Raw genomic sequence first — 26,833 nt, forward strand, 5'->3', positions numbered from 1 at the left:
TAGTTATGTGACTATGAAGTAGTAGTCTCATCTGTAAGAACAATCCTATGTTTATGAAAGGAATTCATTTTGTCCCTGGAAAAAATATACTTGCCAGTTCAATTCTGATAACATGGCTAGTAAAAATGGAATTTCTTGATCTTTATGCAGTTCTTTCTGTTTGCATGGAAAGGACTCAGGCCCCACACTAGTTTTGTTGATTACATTATCTTTTTGTTATGCAAACTTTATTCATTTACACACTTCTAGAATGGGGCATGAAACCATAGGTCTGATTGTCCACTTCTACGTAGTTTTTCAGATACCTAGAATAAACAGGTTTACATAGTCAATTTTTAGCCCTTCCTTCCTGTTTTCAGTGTTAGAATTCTAGTGTAGATTGTGGATTCTCTATGGTTTTTTCTCTTGTGACCATAGATTGGATTTGGAGCTGGGCTACCTATTAAAGAAAATTACAGGCAAGACTTATTTACAGATGTATAACTATCTCGTTATATGTTCACATTCTCTCATTTGCCAGGCAAATATTATTTAGGATCTTCAGTGAAAAGTAGTAGAATCTAAAAGTCAGAGTCTTAGTATTTCAGATATCCGTTTTCTTTATTCTCTTTTTTGTGTTTCTTCTATGTTATATATACCCTTTTCCTCTTCCCCTTCAGACTTTTCTTTGTGTAAAAGTCCTATAGGCACCCAGATTGAATCATTATGAAAAGATAGTTGCAGGTAATGCAGACTCTTGAATTCTGAGCACTTGACCAAACTGATTGTGAACTTTCAAGTGAGGAAGGACCATTTAAAAATATATAGTGAAGGCATGAATTGCAGAAATACCATACTAGACCAAAGGCAGTGGCAGAGGGTTTCAGTGCTAAGAAGTACAAGTTGGCTTACCTAAACCCACTAGTATAGGATGGTAAATATGTACGTAAGACAAAAACCTGAGGGTCATCATCTTTATGTCACTAACACCATGCACAGTGCCTTGTACACATGAAAACTCCAGCACATGTGTGGATGGTGAAAGAATGAGTTAAAATTTCTAGGTTAGAGGGTCACCCCATGCCTGTATAGACTCAGAACCTGACCTGAGTTGGGTTTCCCCCCACGTGCTAGTATTACAAATATTGTTTTATTTCTCAAACCTTTTTCAGAATTTTTTCCCCTCCATTTAGATTTGAAAAGTAGTTCAGCACAGTTTTGATCACCTGCCAAGGCCAAAGCATTCTACTAAATATTACATGGTATATGTCACAGTTTGGCCTGAAGAACTTTCAGCCTTATTTGTGAAGGAACCCACTCCCAGGAGGCAGTTAGAGAATAGTATGAATGGATATCATCACAAGGCAGAGGGCCATGAGGACAGGCAGTGCCCTAATGTCGGGAGGAAGAGAGCAGTGTGGTGGTAAGTAACCAGAGAGGGCTTCTTAGGGAAGGCAGGCCAAGTTAGTGTTTCAGCATTGTCCATGCTCTGAAACCTTCCTGAGCATATTACTTTTGTCTTGTTTTTATGGATTATTTCTTTCTTTTTCAGTGTTCTAAATCTTTTGTGCCTCTAATATTCTGTCTAAGTGTACCAGAATGCTGGTTTCAACAATGTGAGACTTAAGAGTTTTTTCCTAACAAGAGTCCCACATGTTGCCACTTGAAGCGGTTATTAGGGCTAGAGGTACCTGTCCCTGTTGAAGTGAAGTGAGGCCAGGAGACTTGCTTTGCCTGAGGAGATGTGAGTAACTAAGGAGGAAGCTTTCAAAGTACCAGTACAGGCGTTAGCACAGATCTTATTTTCTATGGCTCATGAACTGGCAGGTTGAAGATGGTAGTCTTTTTGTCACTCTTTGTCCTAGAATAATCATGGTGAGTGATTACCTTGAGCATCCCTGCTAATCCAGGATGGACATGTAGCATGAGCGAGATACAAAGCTTTGTGTTAAGCTACTGCGATTTGGGATTTGTTTCTGTAGCATAATCTACCCTATTTTAACTAAACCTTTTCTTCCAAAGCTTAATCCTAGTTATTCTTAATTTTCTTTTTGCTTTGTCAGTAAGCTTCTGTTGTTTTTGTTGTCCCTTACAGCTTGACTTTGTAGTTGAACTTTCCATGATTACATTGAACGGTAATGAAATTTGACCTGTTGAGGCCTGTCAAATGTAAAGGTAGATACTGGCCAGGCCCGGTGGCTCACGCCTGTAATCCTAGCACTCTGGGAGGCCGAGGCGGGTGGATCGCTCGAGGTCAGGAGTTCGAGACCAGCCTGAGCAAGAGCGAGACCCCGTCTCTACTAAAAATACAAAGAAATTATATGGCCAACTAAAATTATATATAGAAAAAATTAGCCAGGCATGGTGGCGCATGCCTGTAGTCCCAGCTACTCAGGAGGCTGAGGCAGGAGGATTGCTTGAGCCCAGGAGTTTGAGGTTGCTGTGAGCTAGGCTGACGCCACGGCACTCACTCTAGCCTGGGCAATAGAGCGAGACTCTGTCTCAAAAAAAAAAAAAAAAAAAATGTAAAGGTAGATACTTTCCAGTTCTCTTAGTTTCTCTGGGCATGTTGTGTTATCTCAGAATAGCTGTGATTAGTGCCCTAGCTGCTGGGTATGAGGAATCGGACTGTCTGCTAGCACATGGGGCAGGGGCATATGCACTCTGTTGAAAAGAGCTAATGAGTCTTTTGTTTAGCTTCAGTGTGTAGTCATTTGGTAAGAGTCAAAACCACTGTTGTCCACTAGAACTTCTGTGATTGTGAAAATGTCCTATATTTTCACAGTAGCCACTGGCTACTCGTGTGGCTTTAGAGCACTTGAAGTGTAGCTAGTGTGCCTGAAGGACTGATTTTTAACTTAAATTTAAATAGTACATATAACTAGCAGCTACCATATTGGACAATGCAGTAAGACTCTAGAACACTATGGGGGTTACATAATGGTAGGTAGAAAAAAAAAAGCACAATCCAAAAGTATATATTACTATTTGACATTTGAAATGATAAAATGTTAAAGTCCTATGCAAAGGAAAAAAACACTAGTCATAAGCACACCAGAATACTAACAGTGAATATTAGGTGCTGAAATTGTTTAGATGTTCTCCTATTTTCATATTTTAGAAAATGTTTATAATACAAGTATATATGATAAACTTAAGTCAAAAAGAAGTGCTCCAAGACTAAGACCACTTCAGCAAGTGCATATATTAGTTGAACAGAGCTGCCCAGGTTTCCCTCCACAAAGTGAGTGTTTTACGTTGTGCCCAGAGTAGCCCATTTGTAACTGTATACTCTCTGGTGCTCTTTATGATCGGCTGTGCTGTAACAAACTGAGAAAACAGTCCACAAGTAGCATTTATGCAACCATGTCAGAAAGACATGATGCTTTTTGAAATAATTTTCATATGTTGTGATCACACCTAAAAATATTTACAGATATTACAAAGAAAGAAGGGAAACATCTTTAATATAAATAACATAATTTATATTAAATAAATAACATATTTAAATTAAGTTGGCCACATGTCTGCTATATTTGAATACTAAAGAAACTAAACTATAGATAGAATTATGTCTCTTACAGCTTTTAAGAATTGCTGCTAGGGCCGGGCGCGGTGGCTCACGCCTGTAATCCTAGCACTCTGGGAGGCCGAGGCGGGTGAATCGCTCAAGGTCAGGAGTTCGAGACCAGCCTGAGCAAGAGTGAGACCCCGTCTCTACTAAAAATAGAAAGAAATTATCTGGCCAACTAAAAAATATATATGTATATAGAAAAAATTAGCCAGGCATGGTGGCGCATGCCTGTAGTCCCAGCTACTCGGGAGGCTGAGGCAGTAGGATCGCTTGAGCCCAGGAGTTTGAGGTTGCTGTGAGCTAGGCTGACGCCACGGCACTCTAGCCAGGGCAACAAAGTGAGACTCTGTCTCAAAAAAAAAAAAAAAAAAAAAAAAAAGAAAGGAAAGAAAAAAATGCTACTAGTTAGTGGAGAGAAAATGAATAAAGTTATTTGTTAATTGTGGGCCATGAATTTTTTATTCAGTGCAATGGTAAGTTTGTGTATGTCTTCAGATAAATTACATTATATAATACTGACCTTGTTAAGAGCCTCCTCTTCTGTTTTACAAACTTTCAAATACTTCTCAGTAAAGAGGTTGCCATACTCAGTAAAGAGTTCCCGTACTTCATCGGGCACTTTGGATGAAGACTGTGACATCACTGAAGCCCTCTTTCTATGAGCCCCTTGTATTTTGGCATCTTGTTAAATATAGAATTATTGATTAGAGAAAAAAAAGGAAATGCTACCAGTGCACACTAAATAACTATCTAAGAACACTAGTGGGAGTTGTAGTAATAATTTGAATTGTTTTCAGTAATATATGTGGTGTTATAAAGAATATAAAAAGATGGCACTGTATTTCTCAAAACATTGTTATACAAGGGGTGAGATTTGGAAGATTAGTGAACTTCAAAACAGCTCTTCACTGCCCCCCAAAACTCTTCATTATTAAATTACTCATTTGGAATTTATGGCACTATTGTGTTTTATCTATTTGTTGCAAAAGTATTTATGTAGTAATTTAAGTATTGGGGCTTTTTTTCCTTAGTAGACAAACCATTTGGGGCCAGTCATATCACCCTGAAAACATGTAGACTAGTCTCAGGTCTGATCGTAAATTTCCAGGCCCCAGGGTTCCGACTCCTTGGAGACCCAGTGGTGTATTTAAACTTAGTGTAGGATTTCCTAGGCCCTGTCATGGGAGTCAGCAGGGCTTGACTGCTGTTCGCCCCTCACTCCACTGTACTCATTGCCAGGCACAGAGAGAGCATTGTTAGTATTGACCCCTAAGCCTGCATAGGGTTGTTTCAGTCTTTGGAGCGTAATTTTCATTCACTGCCAGGGGTATTTTTAATCCTCAGTTCCCTGAAATGGCTTGAAATGGTACCCTAGGAGCAGAAAAAGCTTAGTACGTGCTGAGCGCTCTGAGTCTGTACTGCTTGGGGATAGTGTGGCTTAAATGTATGGAGATTGCTCTGCAGATGTGTACATTCCAAAACAAGCAGAAAACTGGACAGCAAAGGGAGGCCATTGTATTTCCATATTCCTCCTCCTCTGCACCTTAGGTTCTTTCTTTGTAGTAGAGAACTCCAATGTTATCTGACAAGGGGAAAGGCCCTAGATGGGACTAGAACCAGATTATTATAAATGAAGGTGATCTCAATTTTTTTTTTTAAGGATAGTGAGGAAATTGAGTATTTTTTGTTATAAAAGGATAATGTCTGTTAAATAACTATTCATATAATCATATTAGTGGAGGAACCTGTGATATTAAGCAAAAATAAACAACTTGAAGGGGGATAGTTTATAATAAAACATTCCATTTGTATAGCATTGTGTGAAATGCAAAGGCCACAAAATACGTAGATAAACTTCTCATTTGCTCATTGTAACAACCTTGTGGGAGGTTGAGAGATAGGGAGAGTATGTATGATTCTCTTTTACAGATGAAAAACAAAGACCCTGAGAAGTTATGGGCACGAAATCTAGCTTATAAATAGCAGAGGTGGGACTGACTACAAAAGCCTAGATATTAATATTATGATTGCTGGCCAGTGCACTTTCCATTCTTCCAGCCTACCTCCAGAGAAGACTCAAATGATATATAAGCTTTCACGGGCATTTAGTTAACTATATTATTTTTACATTCTTAATAAAAACCATTTAAAATGTAAAGTATAAAATACAAATTCTAAAATAAGTTATTCATCGTGGGAACTTTTAATTTATCATTGATACAGCCCTGTCTTTCAGATGATTTGGGTTAATTTTGCATGAGAGAAAGATAAGATGATTTAAACATCCTTTTCTCTTGGCATAAACCTTTGAAGAAGGGAATGTTAAGAAAACAAAACACTTTCAAGTATATATAGTGGTACTTTTTCTTTAAAACTTTTAAACAGAATTTAAACTAAAATGAAATTTAATTTCATGCTGACTAAACTTCACAGTTGGAATGAGTGTAAAAACCAATAGAGTTTGAAATGTGGGCATTTGCCAGCTATGTTCTTAAACTTGCCAGGTGGATGAACATGAGTTTTTGCCTGCGCTTGTCAGAACTCCCACCCTGACTCTGACCCCTTGCTTTGACCAATAGAAGTAAGTTTCACCATGGTGGGTAATACCTGAAATAAGTTTTCCTTAAATGGATATTCATGAACCAGCATACCTAGGAGTCTCCATTCTGTTCAGAACCAGAAATATACTCTAATTCGATCAAATGTTCGTTCACCCCTCTACCGAAGGCTTGCTGCTTAGGTAGAGGAAGCTTAGTGCCCAGTGTTATATACCCAGGTTCAAAGCAAGGAGGATGGACACTCTTTAGCTCCAGGAACATTTAGACGTATCTATCATTTGGGAACAGGAAGGAGCCATCTTGTAGTTGGTGCTTCTCTCAGAGCAGTATCCACTGAGAGATGCTGTGCAGATGAATGCAGAGTAGTCTGAAAACTACCAGCTTTCCCGGCCTTTACTTTGTTTTTCTTTCTTTTCCTTGGTCCTCTACAGTCCACGTTGTGACTTTATGAATATGACCAATTATTTTAAAATTATATATAATCTGGTATTGAACAAGTTATAGAAAGTTCTCTTAGAGGTAGTAAGTAATACAAGTGAAAGTTTTAACCAGTTTTGATAAGATCATGGGGGTTCAGTGTGCTTTGCTCTATTTTGCATTTGTATGCTGATTTTTTCTTAATCTACTTGAATCCTTTTGCTTGTCTGAAGAAATGTGAAACGTGAAATCTCTTACTGATAAAAGAGAAAATCCTATGGTTCGGTTGAGATCATGTTATAAAATAAACACAATAAAAAACTAAAACAATATTTATATGTTAGTCTTTGCAGTGAACCAAGTCTTTCACTGTGTCCATTTTTAAGGCCTTTTATGCAAATGTATGATTTAAATAATGAAAAAGGCATATACTGAGTTCACAGTAAAACTAATACTTTGGAGGTTCAATGACAGATACAATTGTGTAGATTTCATTAACTAATATCCCCGTATCCTCTGGGTCTGAGGATATTGTATTCAATGTCCTAAAATTTTCTTTAGAATTTTTGCATATGTTCATAAAGCATATTGGTCTGTCATTTTTTATTTGTTTTTTTCCTTGTAATATCTTTGTCTGGTTTTGGTATCAGTTTAATGCTGGCCTCCATAACATGATTTGAGGAGTATTCCCTACTCTTCAATTTTTTGGAAGAGTTTGTATAGAATTGGTATTATATTTTCCTTAAATATTTGGTAGAATTTACCTTTGAAGCTATTTAATATCTGAGCCTGGCTCTTCGCTGTTTCCTGATCAGTCTGGCTAGAGGTTTGTCCATTTTATTATCTAAAAGACCAGTTTTTGGTTTCATTGTTTTTGTGCTATTTCATTGGTTTCTACTCTGATCTTTTACTTCCTTTTTCTGCTTAGTTTAGGTTTCATTTGCTCTTCTTCTGTAGTTTCTTAAGGTGAAAACTGAGATCATTGATTTGAGACCTTTTCTAGTATGGGCCCTTAGTGCTATAAACTTTCCCCTAAATATTGTTTTTTTGTGGGATCCTAAAAATATTCATGTATTGTGTTTTCACTTTATTTAGTTCAAAATACAGTACTTTTCTGATTTCTCCTTTGACTTCTTTTTTTGATTTTTGCCCTGTTGGTTGTTTAGAAATATGTTCTTAAAACTTTTTTCTTATTATTGTATTTTTTTTTTTTTTTACTGGATAGTCTACCAATGTGATAGAAATATGTTTTTTATTCTCACATATTTGGGAGATTTTCCAGACCTCTTTATGTTACTAATTTCTAATACAATTCCATGTGGTCAAAGAACATATTTGTATGATTTGAATCCTTTTAAGTTTGTTGCAGCTTTCTCTATGGCCAAGAGTATATAGTCTATCTTAAGTCAAATTGGTTGATAATATTGTTCTAATCTATATCCCTACTGATGCACTGGATTTTTGTGTATTTCTTCTTTTAATGGTTGAGCAAGGCATGGTGAAATCTCATAGTATAATTGTGGATTTGTCTATTTCTGCTTGTAGTTCTATCATTTTTTGCTTCGCATATTTTGACACTATGCTATTAGGTCAAAATTGCATAGGTGTATGTATAGGACTATAAATATATAAACTGTCATGTCCGTTTGATACATCAACCCTTTTATCATTATGAGTCAACCTTCTTTATCTCTATTAATATTCTTTGCACTGAAATCTACTTTGTCAAATACTAATGTAGACACTCTAGCTTTCTTTTCTTTTTTTTTTTCTTTTCTTTTTTTTTTTTTTGGAGACAGGTCTCACTCTGTTGCCCGGGGGCTAGAGTGTTGTGGCATCAGCCTAGCTCACAGCAACCTCAAACTCCTGGGCTTAAGCAATCCTACTGCCTCAGCCTTCCGAGTAGCTGGGACTACAGGCATACGCCACCATGCCCGGCTAATTTTTTAAGTATATTTTTAGGTGTCCAGCTAATTTTTTTCTATTTTTAGTAGGGACGGGGTCTCGCTCTTGCTCAGGCTGGTCTCGAACTCCTGAGCTCAAATGATCCGCCCACCTCGGCCTCCCAGAGTGTTAGGATTACAGGCGTGAGCCACCGTTCTTGGCCTAGCTTTCTTTTCATTAGTGTTAGCATGGTATATTTTTTCTATCCTTTTACTTTTAAGCTATTTGTGCCTTTATATTTGAAGTAGATTTTTTTAATAGATGGCATTTAATTGGATATTGCTGTTCTAAAATCCAATTCTGACCATCTTTGCCTTTTAATTGGCATGCTTAAATCATTTAGATTTAGTATGATTATTAACAGCTATCTTATCAGAATCTGTCTTCAAGTAATTATACCATTTCACGTAATATATAAGAGCCTTATAATATTATAGTATTTGTACATTTCTCCACTCCTGGCCTTCATGCTACTGTTGTCATACATTTTACTTATACAAACGTTACAAGCCCCATAATCCATTGTTATTGTTTAAATAGTCCATTATCTTTTAAAGATGTTTAAATAAGACAAATGTAGCTATTATTTCTAGTGTTCTTTATTCCTTTGAAGGCATCCACATTTTGTTCTGTGCCTTAGTACTTTAAAGTTTTTGCTCTATTATTTTCTCACTTGTATTGTTTCCAACAAAAAATCTGATGTTCTCCTTATCTTTTGTTTGTTATATATAATATTTTTTCCCCTTTAAGATTTTTCTCTTTATCACAAATTTGAGTAATTTTATTATAGTGTTCCTTGGTGCCATTTTCTTCATGTTTCTTGCACTTGGAGTTCATTGAGCTTCTTGGCTCTATGGGTTTTAGGTTTTATCAATTTTTAAGAAAATTTTCTGCTGCTATTTCTTCAAATTTTTTTTTTCTATCTCCTCTCTCCTCAGACATCAACATATATATTCATATATATTGGGCTTCCTTCTTTTTTTTTTTTTTGAGACAGAGTCTCACTTTGTTGCCCGGGCTAGAGTGAGTGCCGTGGCATCAGCCTAGCTCACAGCAACCTCAGACTCCTGGGCTTAAGCGATCCTACTGCCTCAGCCTCCTGAGTAGCTGGGACTACAGGCATGAGCCACCATGCCCGGCTAATTTTTTTTGTATATATATTTTTAGTTGGCCAGATAATTTCTTTCTATTTTTTTTTTTTTTGGTAGAGACGGGGTCTCACTCTTGCTCAGGCTGGTCTCGAACTCCTGAGCTCGAGCGATCCACCCGCCTCGGCCTCCCAGAGCTAGGATTACAGGCGTGAGCCACCGCGCCCGGCCCCTTTTTTTTTTTTTAGAGTCAGGGTCTTACCCTGTTGCCCAGCCTGGAGTATAGTGATGTGATAATAGCTCACTGCAGCCTCGAATTCCTAGGCTCAAGTGATCCTCCTGCCTCAGCCTCCCCAGTAGCTGGGACTACAGGTGTGTACCACCACGCCCGGCTATGTTTTTTATTTTTTGTAGTAATGGGGTCTTGCTGTGTTGCCCAGGCTGGTATGGAACTCCTGTCTCAAGCAATCCTCCTGCCTCCCAAAGTGCTGGGATCATGGTCACAAACTATCTCACCCAGCCTATATTAGGCTTCTTAAAGTTGTCACACAGCTCATTGATGCTCTGTTTAATTTTTAAAATTTTATTTTTCTCTTTCATTTTGTATAGTCTCTTGTGCAGTTTAAAGTTGAGTAATCTTTTCTTCTAAAATGTCTAACTTGCCATTAATTTCATTCTGTGCAATTTTCATCTCAAACATTGTAGTTTGTATCTGTAGATGTTTGATTTTATGTCTTTTATATCTTCCATTCTCTACTTAACTTTTTGAACATGTGGAATATAGTTATAACTGTTTTAATGTTCTTCTCTGCCAGCTCTAACTTCTGTGTCAATTCTAAGTCTATTTCTGTTAATTTATTTTTTTCCTAATTATTACTCCTTTTATGTTCTGCTTCTTTGCATGCCTACTAATTTTTGAATGGATGCCAGACATAGTAAATTTTACTTTCTCAGGCACTGAATATTTTTGTGTTCCTGTAAATATTCTTGAGCTTTGTTCTGAAACCACAGCAAAGTTAGTTGGAAACAATTTGGTCCTTTTGGATCTTACTTTTAAGATTTGTTAGGCAGGACCAGAGCAGTGTTTAGTCTGGGCTAATTATTCCCCGTTAAGAGAAGATCCTTTGGAGTACTCTACCCAGTGTTCCTGAATTACAAGGTTTTCTAGAGTGGCTGATTGGGAATCAGACACATCCCCTGCCCTGTTGAGCATCAGATACCATTTGGTTCTGTCCTGTATGATGATCTTTTTCTGTACCTTGGCTAGTTCCTTACATGCATGCACCAGTTATTACTCTGCTCAATACTTAAGGGCAACTCGTTACAAATCTCTGGTGTTTTCTCTCTGTGTAGCTCTCATACATTTTCCTGTGCATTCTAGCTGCCTTAGATTCTCTCACTTAGTTCTTTCAGCCATTGCTTCAGGTCTTCTCTCCATCTTAGTTGTTCTTCACTGAATTATAACTGACTTGTCAACTTGCTTCATGTGACATCTCCAGAATTGAATGTATTATTTAATTGATGATCTGTTGTCCTGCAGTCCAAACATATAAAATGATTTATGGAAAATGTTTTGGAAGTTAGCTGGAAAAAAAAATTTTTTTTTTTTGAGGCAGAGTCCTGCTCTGTCACCCTGGCTAGAGTGCCATGGCATCAGCCTAGCTCACAGCAACCTCAAACTCCTGGGCTCAAGCGATCCTCCTGCCTCAGCCTCCCGAGTAGCTGGGACTACAGGCATGCGCCACCATGCCCGGCTAATATATATATGTGTGTGTGTGTGTGTGTGTGTATTTTTTTTTTAGCTGTCCATATAATTTCTTTATTTTTAGTAGAGACAGGGTCTCGCTTTTGCTCAGGCTGGTCTTGAACTCCTGAGCTCAAACAATCCGCCCGCCTCAGCCTCCCAGAGTGCTAGGATTACAGGTGTGAGCCACCGCTCCTGGCCTAGCTGGAAAATTTTAATTGGTGAAAGTTATAGAAAATTTCTGCTTTAACTTATCTAGTTTTTATAATTTAGCAAAAATAATATAGTACAGAGGATTTTTAAGTAGCAAAATATATATTAGTGACGCATTAATCTAGTAATTTAGTCCTGTGATGAACTTAATTTTTTTTTATACTTTGTATATATAAAATTTACTATGTAGTTATAGATAAAATGCAGAAACTCAGTCTTAAATCTTTGGGGAAGAGTATTTGTGATTCTCACTTTACGCTTTTGCTAACAATAATTCTTTGAAAGTCCTTTTTGATAGCCTTCTTATTGTCTGCTAAAATTCATGCAAAAGCTGAGCTGATGAGCTGAGCTTACCTTTGTGTTAGTTTTTATTTTCTAGTAGTATAAATTAATCAGAACTCTAACAAAGAGAATATTTTAAAAGTGTGTCATCTATCATAAAAAATCAGAAATTCAACCTAGGTATATAAGCAGAAAAGTTACAATAAGTACAACAGTATAGCCTGGCATGACTGTAAAACAAATCTGTGCTCCACCTTAATTTTTTTTGGGAGGGAGGCGGTGTGACAAGGTCTCCTTTTGTCTCCTGGGCTAGAGTGCAGTGACATGATCATAGCTCACTACAATCTCAAACTCCTGGGCTCAAGCAATCTTCCTGCCTCAGCCTCCCAAGTAGCTGAGACTATAGTTGTGTGCCACCAGGCCCAGCTAACTTTTCTATTTTTTGTAGAAATGGAGTCTCTCTCTTGCTCAGGCTGGTCTCGAACTCCAGGCCTCAAGCAGTCCTCTTGCCTTGGCCTCCAAAAGTGCTAGGATTATAGGTGTGAGCCACTGTGCCTGGCCCATCCACTTTACTTTTTATAAAATGAGTGATGACCAGTCCTAAAGCCGTACAAAGTAATTGATTACTTGTACAAAACTTAAATTTAAAGGACTAATTTTTTACCAGTGTTTCTGTGAAATTACTCTTCAACTGCTTATTTCTGTTAGATAAATTCAGCATTACAGAATAAAATTTTACTACTCCAATCTCTTGAGGTAGCCAAATAAACATCAGTATAATTGAACAGAAGCAGAAGAACATCAACTTCTGAATTTTCCTTTTAAAAATGTTATTAAGCTTTTAAAAGTTCACAATGTTGTTTTAAAACTTTATTTTATTGATTAAAGCAGAGTCTCACTATGTTGCCCAGGCTGGAACGCAATGGCTATTCACAGGCATGATCATAGCACACTACAGCCTTGAACTCCTGGGATCAAGCTATCTTCCCTCCTCAGTCTCCCAAGTGGCTGGGTCTGTAGGCATGCACCACTGCACTGTGCTTCATTTTAAAAGTTTAAAATGTCAGGGGTTATAGGGGGGAAAATTGGTTTTCTAAGATACCAAATATATTTTAACAAAGAGGAACAGTTCATTTGATTTTTTTTTTAAAAAATCAATAATTTAATTTGTATATAACACATATACTTTATTTCTCTCTCATTTTTGTAGGTTCTGCCGGAGACTTCCATTTGGCCTCAATGTGAAATTAAAGCAGAAAATCACATCTACATGTATGTTGCTATCGGGATGTTGATTCATTGGTCATGCCTGAAGAGGGAAATTCTGTTTTAGATGGCTGACTACCAGCAAAAGTAAATGCTTATCCTAGATGTCAAGCATCTCTCCTTTTTACTGGAGTGAAAATCCCCTCCAGATACCAACAGAATATCAACTACAGAAAATGCTTCGCATTTTAAGAATGTCAGCAACCTAAATTCATGCACCCTATCTGTACAGTTGTTGTGGATGGTTTGCCATCTGAAAGCTCCTCAAGTTCTTATCCAGGCCCTGTGTCTGTTTCTGAAATGTCTCTGCTTCATGCTTTGGGTCCAGTGCAGACCTGGCTGGGACAAGAGCTGGAAAAATGTGGCATCGATGCCATGATTTATACTCGGTATGTCCTCAGTCTTCTACTGCATGACAGCTATGATTACGACCTGCAGGAACAGGTATTTATACGTTTTGAGTGTTTTGTAAAAACTGATTGTGTCTCTGTGTATACATTTCTTCTTAAAAGAGTGCGTTCATGCTCTTAGAGCTGAGCTGTTTGGTGTGTGGTGTGCAGACTTTCAAACTGTCAGGACAAGACGGGCAAGAATCTGCCTTGGAATGTAAATCAGCCATGTCACTAAGCATACGTTTAGTGTAGTTATTTTCTTCATAGTTAGACTTTTTCAGTGTTGATTACATTCTGACACAGACTGCAGATCTTGCCATGGACTGGTTATAGTTTGACAACCTGCTGCCTTTGAATAACACTGCTCTAGAATGTGGGGTTCTGCTATTTAGGAAACTCATGTATTATGACTGGATATCTAATCATTGAACCTCTTATATACTGTGTATAATTCCAAATTTAATATTGTATTTTATCTGCAGCAATGACATTAAATTGCTTATTAATCAGTGTATATGACAAATCAGTAGAATTAAAGTTTAGTAAAGCACATACCTTTGCCATAAGTCACTGTATATCACCTTGTAAGTTGGTGAAACACATTTTATTAATATTTGACTTTGCTGTTGAGTTTAAAGTGAAAAACCAACCAAATCTAGGTTCTTAAAAAATCTCAACCTCTCTCACTCTCTAAGAGGAGCTGCTGAAAGTGAGGGCTGCCAAAGGAGAAGTAGAGTCATCAGTAGTGAATGAATGGGCTCTCCAGTGGCTTCTGTGGACAAATTTCACTTAAAATCTTTTGGGTTTTGTGGACCCTTGGTGGAAAGAAGAGGGTATTTTGTGGGCAGTTTTTATTGCCATTTTAAATCATTGTTACTAAAACTGAAAGCAAAAACAAAGTTTCATTGATGGAAGAAACTGGCTTTGCCCTTCCAAACCACAATAAAAAGCCTCAAAGTCCTATAAATAATACATACAAAGGATTCCACCAAGATGCTTAACATTTTTCATACACCAGTGGTACAGAGTGCATTTGATGAGAGATGTTTCTCAGCATTTCTGGCTGTACACAACTTCATTTTTCCTGCTTCTGGGTTATTTACTGCCTTGGCTGGTGGGAATTAGGTCACGTGAGGTTTTGAGGGGATTCATTTATAACCTAATAATCAGCAAATGTGTTATTTTGGTGGTCAGTATTTTGTATAATTTCCTTGCTAAAGCTATGTTATTTGCCATCATCTTTCTAGTGAATGTAGAATATACTTCACTACAGGCAAGTAAGAGGTTAAATCTACAAACATAGAAGAACTTTTATTTCCAGAAATGAGGAAGATATTTCTCATAATTCAAATAGCATTTACTTCTGTTGTAAATGTGTACTCATAGAGAATGTATAGTTTTTTAGTGAGATTTTAATATAACTTCTCATTTCTTAGAGTTGTATGTTGGCAGTATCAGCCTAGAATATTTAATCAACACCAATAAATTTACTAGCACAAAAAATATTTATGTGCAAGGTGCTGTAGGACCTATAGGATAAAACATAGGCCTACTGTTAATAAGATTATAGTCAAACACATCTCTCATCAGATTTGTTTGTGAATCCTTTGGTTTCTTTACTACTGTAGGAGTTGGGGTCAGGGATCAGGGATGTGTCAATATCTGCAACTGTGTTTGATCCTCCCTCCTAAGTTCTGGTTCATTTTTTAGGACACAGGACAGATAAAGATTAGTGAAAACATAACATGTCTGGAGTACAAGGAGAATCCACAGAGAAGTAAAAGGCCCCTAATACTTTTCCACTTAGCCCAGGGTAACAGAGTGTGCCAGTTCCTATGATGGTAAGGAAGATCGAATTGGAAATGATACCTGTTTTACTAAGAGGTGACTTATGAGTCAGTTATCCTGTGTTACTTTTACCTGCAGTCGTAGTCCTCTTTTAAAGGTAGCAAAGCAGATGTATGACCGAAGAGGAGGACGTGCTTACTAATTCCCCGGGAAGAGAGTTAGGGTATGAAGCTGAGGGCAGTTCTCTCACAACAGCAGTAAGTAGAATGGAAAGGGCCACACCTTAGCTTCTGTGATTCAGAACTCCAGCTAACACCCAGGCTAGCAGACCTGTTCTAGGTGAAGAAGTATACCACCTTTCCTCTTCGTGCTTGTGGTGGCACAGCCCGTTAGGTGGAGCCCAAACTACTCTGCTCCTTGGTGTCCTCATGTCTTTTCTCAACCCTTGATCCTTGAGTTAGTCTAGTTCTGAATTGCATATGGCCAGTTTCAAGGGTGTTACTTCAACTACTAGCCTTATCTGCCAGATGTAATCCATCACTTTTTCCAGCCTTGGTTAAAACAAACACAAAACTCTTGAGTTCTGAAACAGATTTTACATATGAATTTGGTCTCAGCCATGCAGGATGGTTACGTAGGAAGTAAGGCTGATCAGACCGTAGTCTTGTTTGAGGCTAAATAACCAAGTTGAGTTACCTGTAAACCTCTGATTTGGGCAGGGTTGTGAATACAATTGTGGTGTGAGTTGGTTACTATGTAGTTCTAGAGAACAACGGCCTTCCAGTGTGGAGATATAACTGTGTCAGTAATTTTATTTCCACAAATTTTCCTTTTTTTTTTTTTTTTGGTCATGATTACTCTGGTAAGTATATTCTCAGATAGTTAGGAATTCACTATGTACCATTTTTAGATGATATAAACTGCTTTTCTTCCCCATCCTTCAAATCCCAGGTCACCTTTCTCTGTGAAACTTTTTCTGGTAATTCTTGATGAAAGTAATGTCTTCTACCAAACTTGGTCATATTTCTTCTGCAGAGCTCTTCATTATAAGTTAGTAGAATGTATTATATTTCTTAATAGATTATAATATCTTTATGAGCACAAATCATAAATTCATCTTTTAAAAAACTTTTTTTCCTTGTGAAATAATTTCAGACCTTGGAAGATAGCAAGAGTAGTAGAGACCTCTCATGTTCTCTTTACTCAGTCATCAGTTGTTAGTATGTTCCCACTTTTGCTTTCTTTCCCTTTTTTCTGATATATGGTAGTTGTGCATATTTTAGGAGTATGTGATAATTTGATACATGTATGCAATGTGTAATTATCAGGGTATTTAGGACACCCATCTCAAACGTTTATCTTTTCTTTGTTTTGGCAACATTGTGATTCTTCTCTTCTACCTATTTTGAAATGTACAATAAATTACTATCTATAGTCTTCCTATTGTATTACTGAATACTAGAATTTATTCCTTCTGTTTTTGTACCCGTTAACCAGATTCTCTTCATCCTTCATCCCTCCCTCCACTTCAACTTTATTTCTGTCTCCCTTCTTTTCATGCCCACTTCTCCTGAACAAATTAGTGTGTATTTCTTAGAGACGGGGTCTTTCTCTGTTGCTTAGTCTGGAGTGCAGTGTTGTGATCACAGCTCACTGTAGCGTCAAGCGATCCTCCCGCCTCAGCCTCCCAAGTAGCTGGGACTCCAGGTGTGAGCCATTGTGGTGTTTCTTTTTTTTTTTCTTGAGACAGAGTCTTGCTCTGTTGCGTCAGCTAGAGTACAGTGGTATCATCATAGCTTACTGCAGCCTCAAATTCCTGGGCTCAGGTGATCCTCCTGCCTCGGCCTCCCAAGTAGCTGGAACTACAAGTGTGCACCACCATGTCTGGCTAATTTTTTCTATTTTTGTAGAGATGGGGTTTTGCTCTTCTTGCTCAGACTGGTCTCAAGCTCCTGAGCTCAGGTGATCCTCCGGCCTCAGCCTCCCAGAATGCCAGGATTACAGGCACGAGCCACCATGCCCGCATATGTGTTTCTTGAGATCAAGGACTTTCTCTTAGATAGCCACAGTACAATTATAATCAGGAAAATTAGTATCAGTATAACATTATTATCTAATACATAGTCAACATTCAATTTTTGTCAATTGTCCCAATAATGTTCTTTTTTCATTGCAATTTTTTCCTTAATCTTGTATCCAATTTCAGATCATGCATTGGCTTTAGTGGTCACATCTCTTTAATGTCCTTTAATTTGGGTTTGTCAGGTATTTCTTGTGTGTAGCATTAGCTTATGTGTTTATGGCAATAACATTACACAAATGATGATGTTTCCTTCTTTTCTGTGCATCACATCCAGTGGCCCATGATAGCAGTCCGCTTCATTCTTGGCTGTTCTGACATTGGTTCTGATAGTGTCTCTGGGTTTCTCCACTGTGAAGCCGAACTTTCTTGTCCTTGTAATTCACAAGTGACCCATGCAGGGAGCTTTGGTAGTTTTACCATCCATTGATGATTCCCCTGAATCAGTTACTAGTTTGGTGGTTGGAAGAATGGTGATTTTCCTATTAATTAATAACTCAGTTATCCTCCCTACATTTAGTAGTTGACATTCTATTGCAGTGCCTTCATCTTTTTAAAATCAGTAGCTTGGTCATGTAGGGAACACTACAGTGTGCCAAATTTGGCACCAGCCCTTTCATATGTAAAGATTGCCTTCTTGAGTCTTCAAGTCAAACCTTGAAGATAAGTATTATTTTCCTTGTTTTTACTCACATGAAAATGTAAATCCAGAATGGCTAGGGCATCTGCTTGAGGACATATGGTTAGTGATGAGTCAGGATTTAAACCCATGTCTGTCAGATCCATATTTTATACCAGAGGATTTTGTTTTTCATACGTAACAAATAATTGTTAAATGAATAACAAAAACACTCTACTGTAAAGACAAACTTTAGAAGCTATGTGGAATTGGTTTACTATTCTTTATCTATTTATTTATTTTTTCTGAGACAGCGTCTCACTCTGTTGTCCGGACTAGAGTGCCGTGGCATCAGTCTAGCTCACAGTAACCTCAAACTCCTGGGCTTAAGCGATCCTCCTGCCTCAGCCTCCCAAATAGCTGGGACTACAGGCATGCACCACCATGCCTGGCTAATTTTTTCTATATATATTTTTAGCTGTCCATATAATTTCTTTCTATTTTTAGTAGAGATGGGAGTCTCGCTCTTGCTCAGGCTGGTCTCAAACTCCTGAGCTCAAACAATCCCTCCGCCTCGGCCTCCCAGAGTGCTAGGATTACAGGCGTGAGCCTGGCCTGATTTACTATTCTTTAATGTACTTACAGTGTTTAGAGGTAGGGAAATGTTCATTTGTCTTCACCATTGACAGTTGACTTGGGAGTTAAGTTCCTGTAGTGTGAAAGTGAATGACATGGCCACGTGCTTTACCAGGTAACTTAGTGCATTAAGCCTGAATCTTGTAAATCTTACAATAAGTTTGTGTTACATTAGCTTAAAACATTTTACAGTCTTACCCAAAAATAGCTAAACAGGAAACTGTAGTAAAATTATAATTTAAAGGCGAGAGTTAACTTTCCTGTCTTGAGGTTGTTGTAGACAGATCATAGCAGCAGGTTTCTCCCCATGATCTGTCACAGGTAGGAAGGGACACTTTAGAAAGATGAGGCTGTCTTTCACTGTCGTTCTTACAACCCTAAATATTCTTAGTTTTCCTTTATAGCTAATTGAAATGACCATTTAAGAGTGTATTAAAATTTTTGTTATGGCCTTATATGTTACTGTTCTCAGTATAATGCATTCTTTATTACTGTTATCTGGAGTCTGTGATTATAACAGAAAACCCAGTTCAGTCTGGCTTAAACAGAAGTAATAGTGAAAACAAACACATATATGTCGTGTGCTGTGTGCTGGCCACTATTGCAAGCACTCATTTTTCATTCTTAATAACTCATTTAATCCTCACAATGATCCTGTTGTTATCTGTATTTTATAGGTGGAGATACTTAGGTACAGTGGATAAGTAACTTCCCTAAGGTCACACAGCTTGTAAATTTTGGAGCATTTGCTGGTTTAAGAAAACTTGAAATGTTCAGGTTAGGGCTGACCTCAGTGGCAGCTTGATCCAGGGCCTTGGGTAGAATCAGTACCCCATCTTTAAGCTTGCCTTCTCTGTTGTCTTTATTCTCAAGCTTCATCCCGCCCCTCCCCTCCCCATGGTAAGCTCAGACTCACACCCTTGTTTGTGTATGTCCAGCAGAAAGAGCAGGCTTCTCATCCTGATGGGTCCACTTGGTTATGGGCCTGTCCCTGATCTGACTGCTGTGATGAGGAGACTTGTGTGGCTGGGCTACCAGCGCTTGGAACCACAGGGACTAGGAATTGGAGAGCCTGGGTCTGGTCCCCCAAAGGAAATCTGGAAATAATTAGGGTGATGAACCATTCAAAAAAGTCCTCAATAAGTAGCTTTGTACAAAGTAGCGCTTCCTTTTTATAATCTATTACCACTACTAAAATTTTAAAAAATGTTCTCTGGTTGTACTGCATTCTAAGGTTTGGTCTCCCGATACGTTAAACTGTTTGCTAGTGTAATTCATTCTCTTTATGATTTTGTTTTTCACTTCCTCTAGGAATTTTATCTTTGCAGACTTCCTCCAAAATTGTTCTTTCATGATAGCCCCTCAGTCTGTGTGATAGCTTTAGGTGTTCTTGGACAGTTAGATTTTTTTTAGATCATGGAACTCCCAGACTTTATTAACTTTTCCAGATATGGAGCAACCATGGATTCTATCTATACAAGAGTAAGGAGTTTTTCCTTAAACTTTCTATTGAGGTATAAAGTATATGCAGAAAAATGTACAACTTGGTGAATTTTCACAAAAGTTGTATCCATGTAACTACACCCATATGAGGACTAGAACGGTGCTGGCAGCCCAGAAGCCCCTCGTGCTTCAGATTTCCTCCCATCTGGAGAGGAGCCCGGCAGAGTAGCCTTGGTTTCCTACCCCTTCCCTTTCCTTCAGTCCTGACCACCTGCGTCTCTAGTTTTTTTTGTCCGGCCGGCTGTGAGAGAGACTGCTCTGAGCTCCACTCCTGACTCTTTAAAGGGCCACCTCTTTCCCAGCCTCTTGCCCAGGGCCTACGTTGACAATTTTCCCCGAGGAAGAAGCCCCAGCAGATGTCCATGGGCTGTGCCCACAGCTGCCCCTCCCTGGGCGCTCACTGGCTTAAGGCTGGGCACCTCTGCAGGTCTCCGATACCCTAGAGCAGGTGGTGCAGGTTTGGTCTGAGTTTGTCTTGTATCTGGCTTTTCTAGTTAATCTGGGTAGGAGAATTAGTCTGCTCAGTTACTTTCTAAAAGAGGGTGGTTGTTATTTATTATTATCTATTATTTAATATTTATTTAATGGCATACTTTGGTTTTTATTTTGTTTGCCTTATCCTCAGTTTTTCCCTGACCTACCATATTTAAAATAGAAGCCTCCCATTCTTAGTCCTCTTACCTAGTTTATTTTTCTTCATAACTCTTGTTACTATTTGAAATTATATGATTATTTGTGATACATAAATTATTTTTTATTTGTCTCCCACGTTGGAATATACAACTCATGAAGTTAGGGACTTTTTTTTTCTGCCATGTTTTCCGTTACATTCCCAGTCCTTAAAACAGTTCCTCGAATATAGAAGATGCTCAGATATTTATTAAACAAATGCATAGATGCATGCTGCTTTCTCAGGCACATGACTTGTGCGCCAGGGAAGCTTGCTAGGGGTGGGTGCAAATGCAGACCTCATAGCTGCACATTGGGGCCTGCCCTTCAAGGATGTTACTGTGGTTTCTTTTAAATCCCCTAATTGAATTTTATCTACTAGCTCAGAGTTCATCATTCTAGAAATGTAGCTGGATTATTGCATTATCTATAGATGCCCACAAGTTACAAGAATAATCCCAGTACTGATTGCTAAGTCGGACTGATCACTTCTGTATTCACAAAGCTCGTTTACTTTTTCAGCCCATTTGTAACATACTCTTATGGTATATCCTGTTACTTTAGCATTTCACTGCTTGGAAAAGCTAGCATCTGCAGTGTTTCTCTTTGCAGTTTATTATAATCTTTAACAATAGGAACTACAAAAATCTGACTCATCCTGGGTTCTCACGTGTTACTGTACATACTGTATTTCAGCAAGTCTTCATTCAACAGACATTAACTAAATACCATTTATATCAGAGTCTAGTCCTCAACCTTTTTGGCACTAGGGACCAGTTTCATGGAAGACAATGTTTCCACAGCCCAGGGTGGGGGATGGAGTGGTGATTGGAGCTCAGGCAGTGATGCAAGCTGTAAATACAGATGAAGCTTCCCAGCTTGCTCACCCCACCTCTCACCTCCTGCTGTGCGCTCCCCCATTGAGGGTGGGTGGAGCTCTGGGGGAGGTGGGGGGTTGGAAACTGCAGGTTTATATGACAGGCATTGTTATTTGCATTCATCTAACACTTCCTTCTTATTTGGTTAAATGTACCTGGTTAACTTAATGTTTTTCAAATCAGCATTTCAGAGCTTCAGGAAGGAAGCCAGGAGTGTCTTCCTAGAACCATTCCTAGACCAGAAAACCTTCCTAAGGATTTGCCTTTGCTACCGATGGAAGAATGTGTACATGCCGGTATTCATGTTGACTCCCACAGTGATAGGAACCATTCTGGGAATTGGGTGTGGAATAGAGTGTACATCATTGAATAATTCATGAAGAATTAAGCTGGAGGTATTAGGAGGGTTATAGGGTGAAAAAATTCTTACCACTGATCCAGACCAGTTTCCCTTAACAGCATCTTGACCTTTATCTCAAGTGACTGTCAGACTCACAGCCTCCTGTTCTCTCTCCATCTTTTGATCTCCCCCCCCCCCCCACTTACTGCATGTCAGTACCACGTAGTTAAGAACATGGACCATGGAGTCTGAACACCTGGGTCCTAACCCCACCTTCTTTACTTCCTAACCTGGACAACTGCCTTGGACTAGTTAACACCTCTGTGCCTGTCTCTCCATTTCTACATTGTTTACTGTTCTTCATGTGCATATCTGATGGCGTTATTGAGAATTAAAGAATATTCATTTATTGACCATATATTTATTGAGTTGCAATAGGTCTGAGGCGTCATTCTAGGTACTGATGATACAATTAGAGCAATGCCAGACACAAGGTAGGTGCTTAGTAAATAGTGACAAATACTATTGTTATTGTTGCCATTTATTCAATCCTTTCCATCTCTCCACCAAATAGCTATTCCCCCTCCTCTTCTAGCAGGTGGGCTATGTGTTTATTAGAGGTAGAGATAAGCTGATGTTATATTTCCAGCATTTTCCACAACAATCTCAATTTGAAATATTTGGTCTTGCCGTATATCCTAATGAGTTCAACAAACATGGTCCTGTAACATTTCTGGATGTAATTATTACTTGTGACATAGCTGGGTCTCTTGAAAAGGTATTTTTTTAGACTAAGGACTGACAGATTCCAGTGGCAGTTACCATTACTTCTTTGTGATATGATGACAAAGAAAATATTACTTATTTTTTAAAAAAAAACAACAATAAATTTTGGGAAACTAAAGTAAAAATCTTTTGATGGTACATATAGGATAGAACGAACCTGGATTTGTTCCCCAAATATAAATGGGAGGGCTAGGTGATGTTCTCTTGAGTTTAAAGAGAAATGTTTAATACAAAAGAAACACTTTTTTGATGATATGAGTGTTGTTGCATATTCTGCTCCAAAACTTAGCTTTAAAAAAAAAAAAACCCTGCTATTGATACCTGACAGATTCTGTAAGTCAGGAATTTGGAAAAGGTCAATTGGGTGATTCTTCTGCTCTTTGTGGCTTTACCTGAAGTCACATTGTGGTACTCACGTGGCAGATGGACTGGCCTGGAGGGCCCATGATAGCTTCACTGACATGTCCTCACCTTGGCAGGAAGTGCTGGACAGCTGGGCTCAGCCGGTATTGTCGCCCAGAGCCTCTGTGTGTGGGTCGTGGGGTAGCCAGGCTTACATGGTTGGCTGGTTCCCTCAAACAAGCAGCCCGAGAGAACCAAGTGGATGCTCAAGGCCTTTTACGACCTAGCCTTGGAAGTCACAAAGTGTCACTTCCATGGTACTCAGTCCTACAGACTGGAGCCTGTAGAGATTCAAGAGGAGGGAACATAATTCTTTGCTTTGATGGAAGAACCACCACTGTACCAAGGCGCTTGGTTTTGACATTTTAGACCAGGGACAAAGAAGCAGATACAGTTTTCCAAAGAGAAAAAAGTAGGCCTTACATAAGAAATCAGGACTTCTAACTTCCAGTGTTGCTTTTGAGAGTATAATGGAGCAATATCTTTTAGATTCTAAGGAAAATTATCTCTAATCTGAAAGATCTTACCCATACTATTAAGTATGAGGGTAACAAAGATGGATTTTGATAGGTAAGGCTTCTAAGGTTACTGGGAGTATTCTAGGTCTGACTGTAACCTGATAGGTATATTATTAGTCTTAAAACTGTACGTTAACATCACATATACTGTGTGGGATAAATTCCACATTTAAAAGGAATCTAGTTAGATATGTGCCAGCTGTTAACAATAGTTACCTCTGGAGATTGCCATTGGGTGGAACTGACTTTTCTTTTTTTACTTTTTAAAGCTACTTTTAAACTTCCCCATATTTACATTTTTTATAATTAATATTTTATAAGGATATTAACCAGTAAATCTGTATGTTAAAAATTCTTTTAGTCCATTTCAAAATTATTATAAGGGTTGCTTGTAGCTAAAGCATGGTTTTATTAATAGTTGGTTTTTTCTTTTTTTTAAGAGACAGGATCTTGCTATATTGCCCAGGCTGGATTCAAACTCCTGGGCTCAAGTGATCCTACTGCCTCAGCCCGCTGAGCAGCTGGGATTACAGGCATGTGCCACCACGCCTGCTGGTAGCTAAAGCATTTTTTTTTTTTGACAGTTTATGAATTGGTACATTTCAAGTAAATAAAGCTAAGAACCGCCCCCCCCCACACACACACAAACTCCTAGCAATTACCTTGGATTAGCTTTGGTTCTTATATAAAAAATTTAAAACTATTACCCATCAGGTTTAGACTTATTTTGAGTGAGCATTTATGTTAGGCAGAACAAAAATGTATAGAACTTTACACAGAAGGAATATGAAAATAAACACAGAGTAAGTTAGTGCTAATGATGGGTACACAAACTCGTATTTACTTACTTCCCAAGATACCATTTAAAAATTTTTTTGTGTAAAATGTTTTCATGGAATAAAATGTTTCAAATATGAATATTAAGTTTTCAAAAATTAACATTTCTGCTTTTATTATCCTCAAATGTGAATGCTGGGCTGAGCTCTGTGGCTTGCACCTGTAGTCTTAGCACTTTGGGAGGCTGAGGTGGGAGGATCCCTTGAGGCCAGGAGTTTGAGACCAGCCTGGGCAACATAGCAAACCCCATCTCTACAAAAAATTTAAAAATTAGCTGAGTGTGGTGGTATACACCTATAGTTCCAGCTACTCAGGAGTTTGAGACAGGAGGATGGCTTGAGCCTAGGAGTTCAAGTTTGCAGTGAGCTGTGACTGTGCCACTGCAGTCCAGCCTGGTGACAGAGTGAGATCCTGTCACACACACACAAAAAAAACACACACAAGTGGATGCCTACTACATGCTTCACGGTGTCAGGCACCAGAAATGCAGAGAATCCTAAGGATGGTCCCTGAGTGACAACTGCCAGTTTAGGCATCTGTAAAATATTGTGGCTGTGCAGAGGATGGGGGATGATCACAGTAGAAATGACAGAGGAGACAAGAGTTAAACCATCTTGAAGGAAGGAAAAAAGGAATAGTGTGTATAAGGTCACAGAAACAGGAGGGACCCGATGTTGTGGGGCCAGAAAAGAGTATGGTGAGCCAGTAGGCAGAGATCAGAATGGGAGAGTCCCCTAGCATGGCACATATAAGAGCTGTGATGACCTGATGTGCTATGCTAGGAGACTTTATGTCCTGTTTAGTTAGCCAACAGTACGAAATGGCATGGCGGTGAGTGGGTGTGGGCATTGAAAGCAGGGAGGTCATCACTATGGGCCAAAGACCTAATGGAAAAAAAAGAGATATGGTTAACCTGCGATTATGCTTGCTTGATTTTTAGAGGCAAATAATGGTTCTTTAGAGCAATGAGAAGTCTGTGGATTCATCACTGAGTCCTTCCCTCAGATTCTGGCTGTATCTGTCATTCACAAGCAACCAAAAGTTTGGCCTAAATTGGTTTGGGATGGTGGGAAGGCTCATATAACTAAAAGTCCAGAAGTAGGTCTGGCCCTAACTTGGTCTGAATCAGAGCTTCAGTGTCATTCAGGCGTCTGCTCTGCTCCTCTGCCTGCCTCCATCTGTCAGCTTGCTTTTGCAGCCAGCTCCTTGTAGGGTAGAGGGCAGTGACAGCACATTTCTTGTATCATATTTTCACACGCTGTCCTGAGGAAGTGTTCCCTGCTTTCCCAGCAGAAACCATGAAGTGCTCATTTCTGATTGGTCACATGCCTCTTTGTGGGCCAATCCTTGTGGCCAAAGGGGTGAGACATGACAATTTGTATTAAGCCAATTAGGGCCTGAAGATGGGGGTGGCATTAGTCCCTTTTAGACGCATCATGGCTTTGGTTATTCAGGACACTGAACAGGAAGATGTGGGAGGCAGGGGTGATGCTCAGCAGCTAGCAGCAGACTTCAGAGAGCCCAGCTGTGTGTTTCAGAATGTGTTTTTTTTCTCCTTCCGGTTCTCAGTCTCCTTTTTGATAGAAAGCACAGGAAAGTCAATTAAAACTCCAGCTTAGCTTGCCTCACAGCACTAATATTAGTAGAAAAGTGTCTGGTAATAAATAGATGCCCGTTCTGAGAACTTCTTTACCTGTATCTGCTCTTGGTACTTGATAATTGTGTTCTGTCTTCCAGATTAGGGCTTTGAAAAATCATGCTTGATTTTACTCGGCTTTTTAAGTAACTATTTGGCACATGTCTAATATTTTATGTTTATGTATAAATTGAAAGTCTTAAATATAATAAGTGAAAAAAGCAGAATGTGAACAAGCATGTCTAATGTGCCATTGGTTTTTTTTGTTTTTTTTTTTTTTGTTTGTTTGTTTGTTTGTTTTGAGACAGAGTCTCACTTTGTTATCCGGGCTAGAGTGAGTGCCATGGCGTCAGCCCAGCTGACAGCAACCTCAAACTCCTGGGCTTAAGCGATCCTACTGCCTTAGTCTCCCGAGTAGCTGGGACTACAGGCATGCGCCACCATGCCTGGCTAATTTTTTCTGTATATATTTTTAGTTGGCCAGATAATTTATTTCTATTTTTAGTAGAGATGGGGGTCTCGCTCTTGCTCAGGCTGGTCTCGAACTCCTGACCTCGAGCGATCCACCCGCCTCGGCCTCCCAGAGTGCTAGGATTACAGGCGTGAGCCACCGCGCCCGGCCATGCCATTGTTTGTGTAGCTTTTCCTATAGACTTGATGTTTCATAATGAATACAACCTAAAA

At 38.8% G+C, this 26,833-nt stretch overlaps 1 protein-coding gene across 4 annotated transcripts in view; it reads left to right on the forward strand.

Moving 5' to 3' along the window:
- KIAA0232 (KIAA0232 ortholog) overlaps positions 1-26,833 on the forward strand; it is an 87,495-nt gene that overhangs the window by 22,836 nt on the left and 37,826 nt on the right. For all 4 annotated transcript variants that reach the window (XM_045529068.1, XM_045529069.1, XM_045529071.1 and 1 more), the window contains exon 2: positions 13,010-13,509. In XM_045529068.1, the coding sequence (XP_045385024.1) occupies positions 13,279-13,509 (231 nt within the window). In that variant the 5' untranslated portion in view covers positions 13,010-13,278. The remainder of the gene's footprint in view (positions 1-13,009; positions 13,510-26,833) is intronic.

Source organism: Lemur catta, chromosome 17 (genome assembly GCF_020740605.2).
Source record: "Lemur catta isolate mLemCat1 chromosome 17, mLemCat1.pri, whole genome shotgun sequence".
In the NCBI taxonomy this organism is placed as follows: domain Eukaryota; kingdom Metazoa; phylum Chordata; class Mammalia; order Primates; family Lemuridae; genus Lemur; species Lemur catta.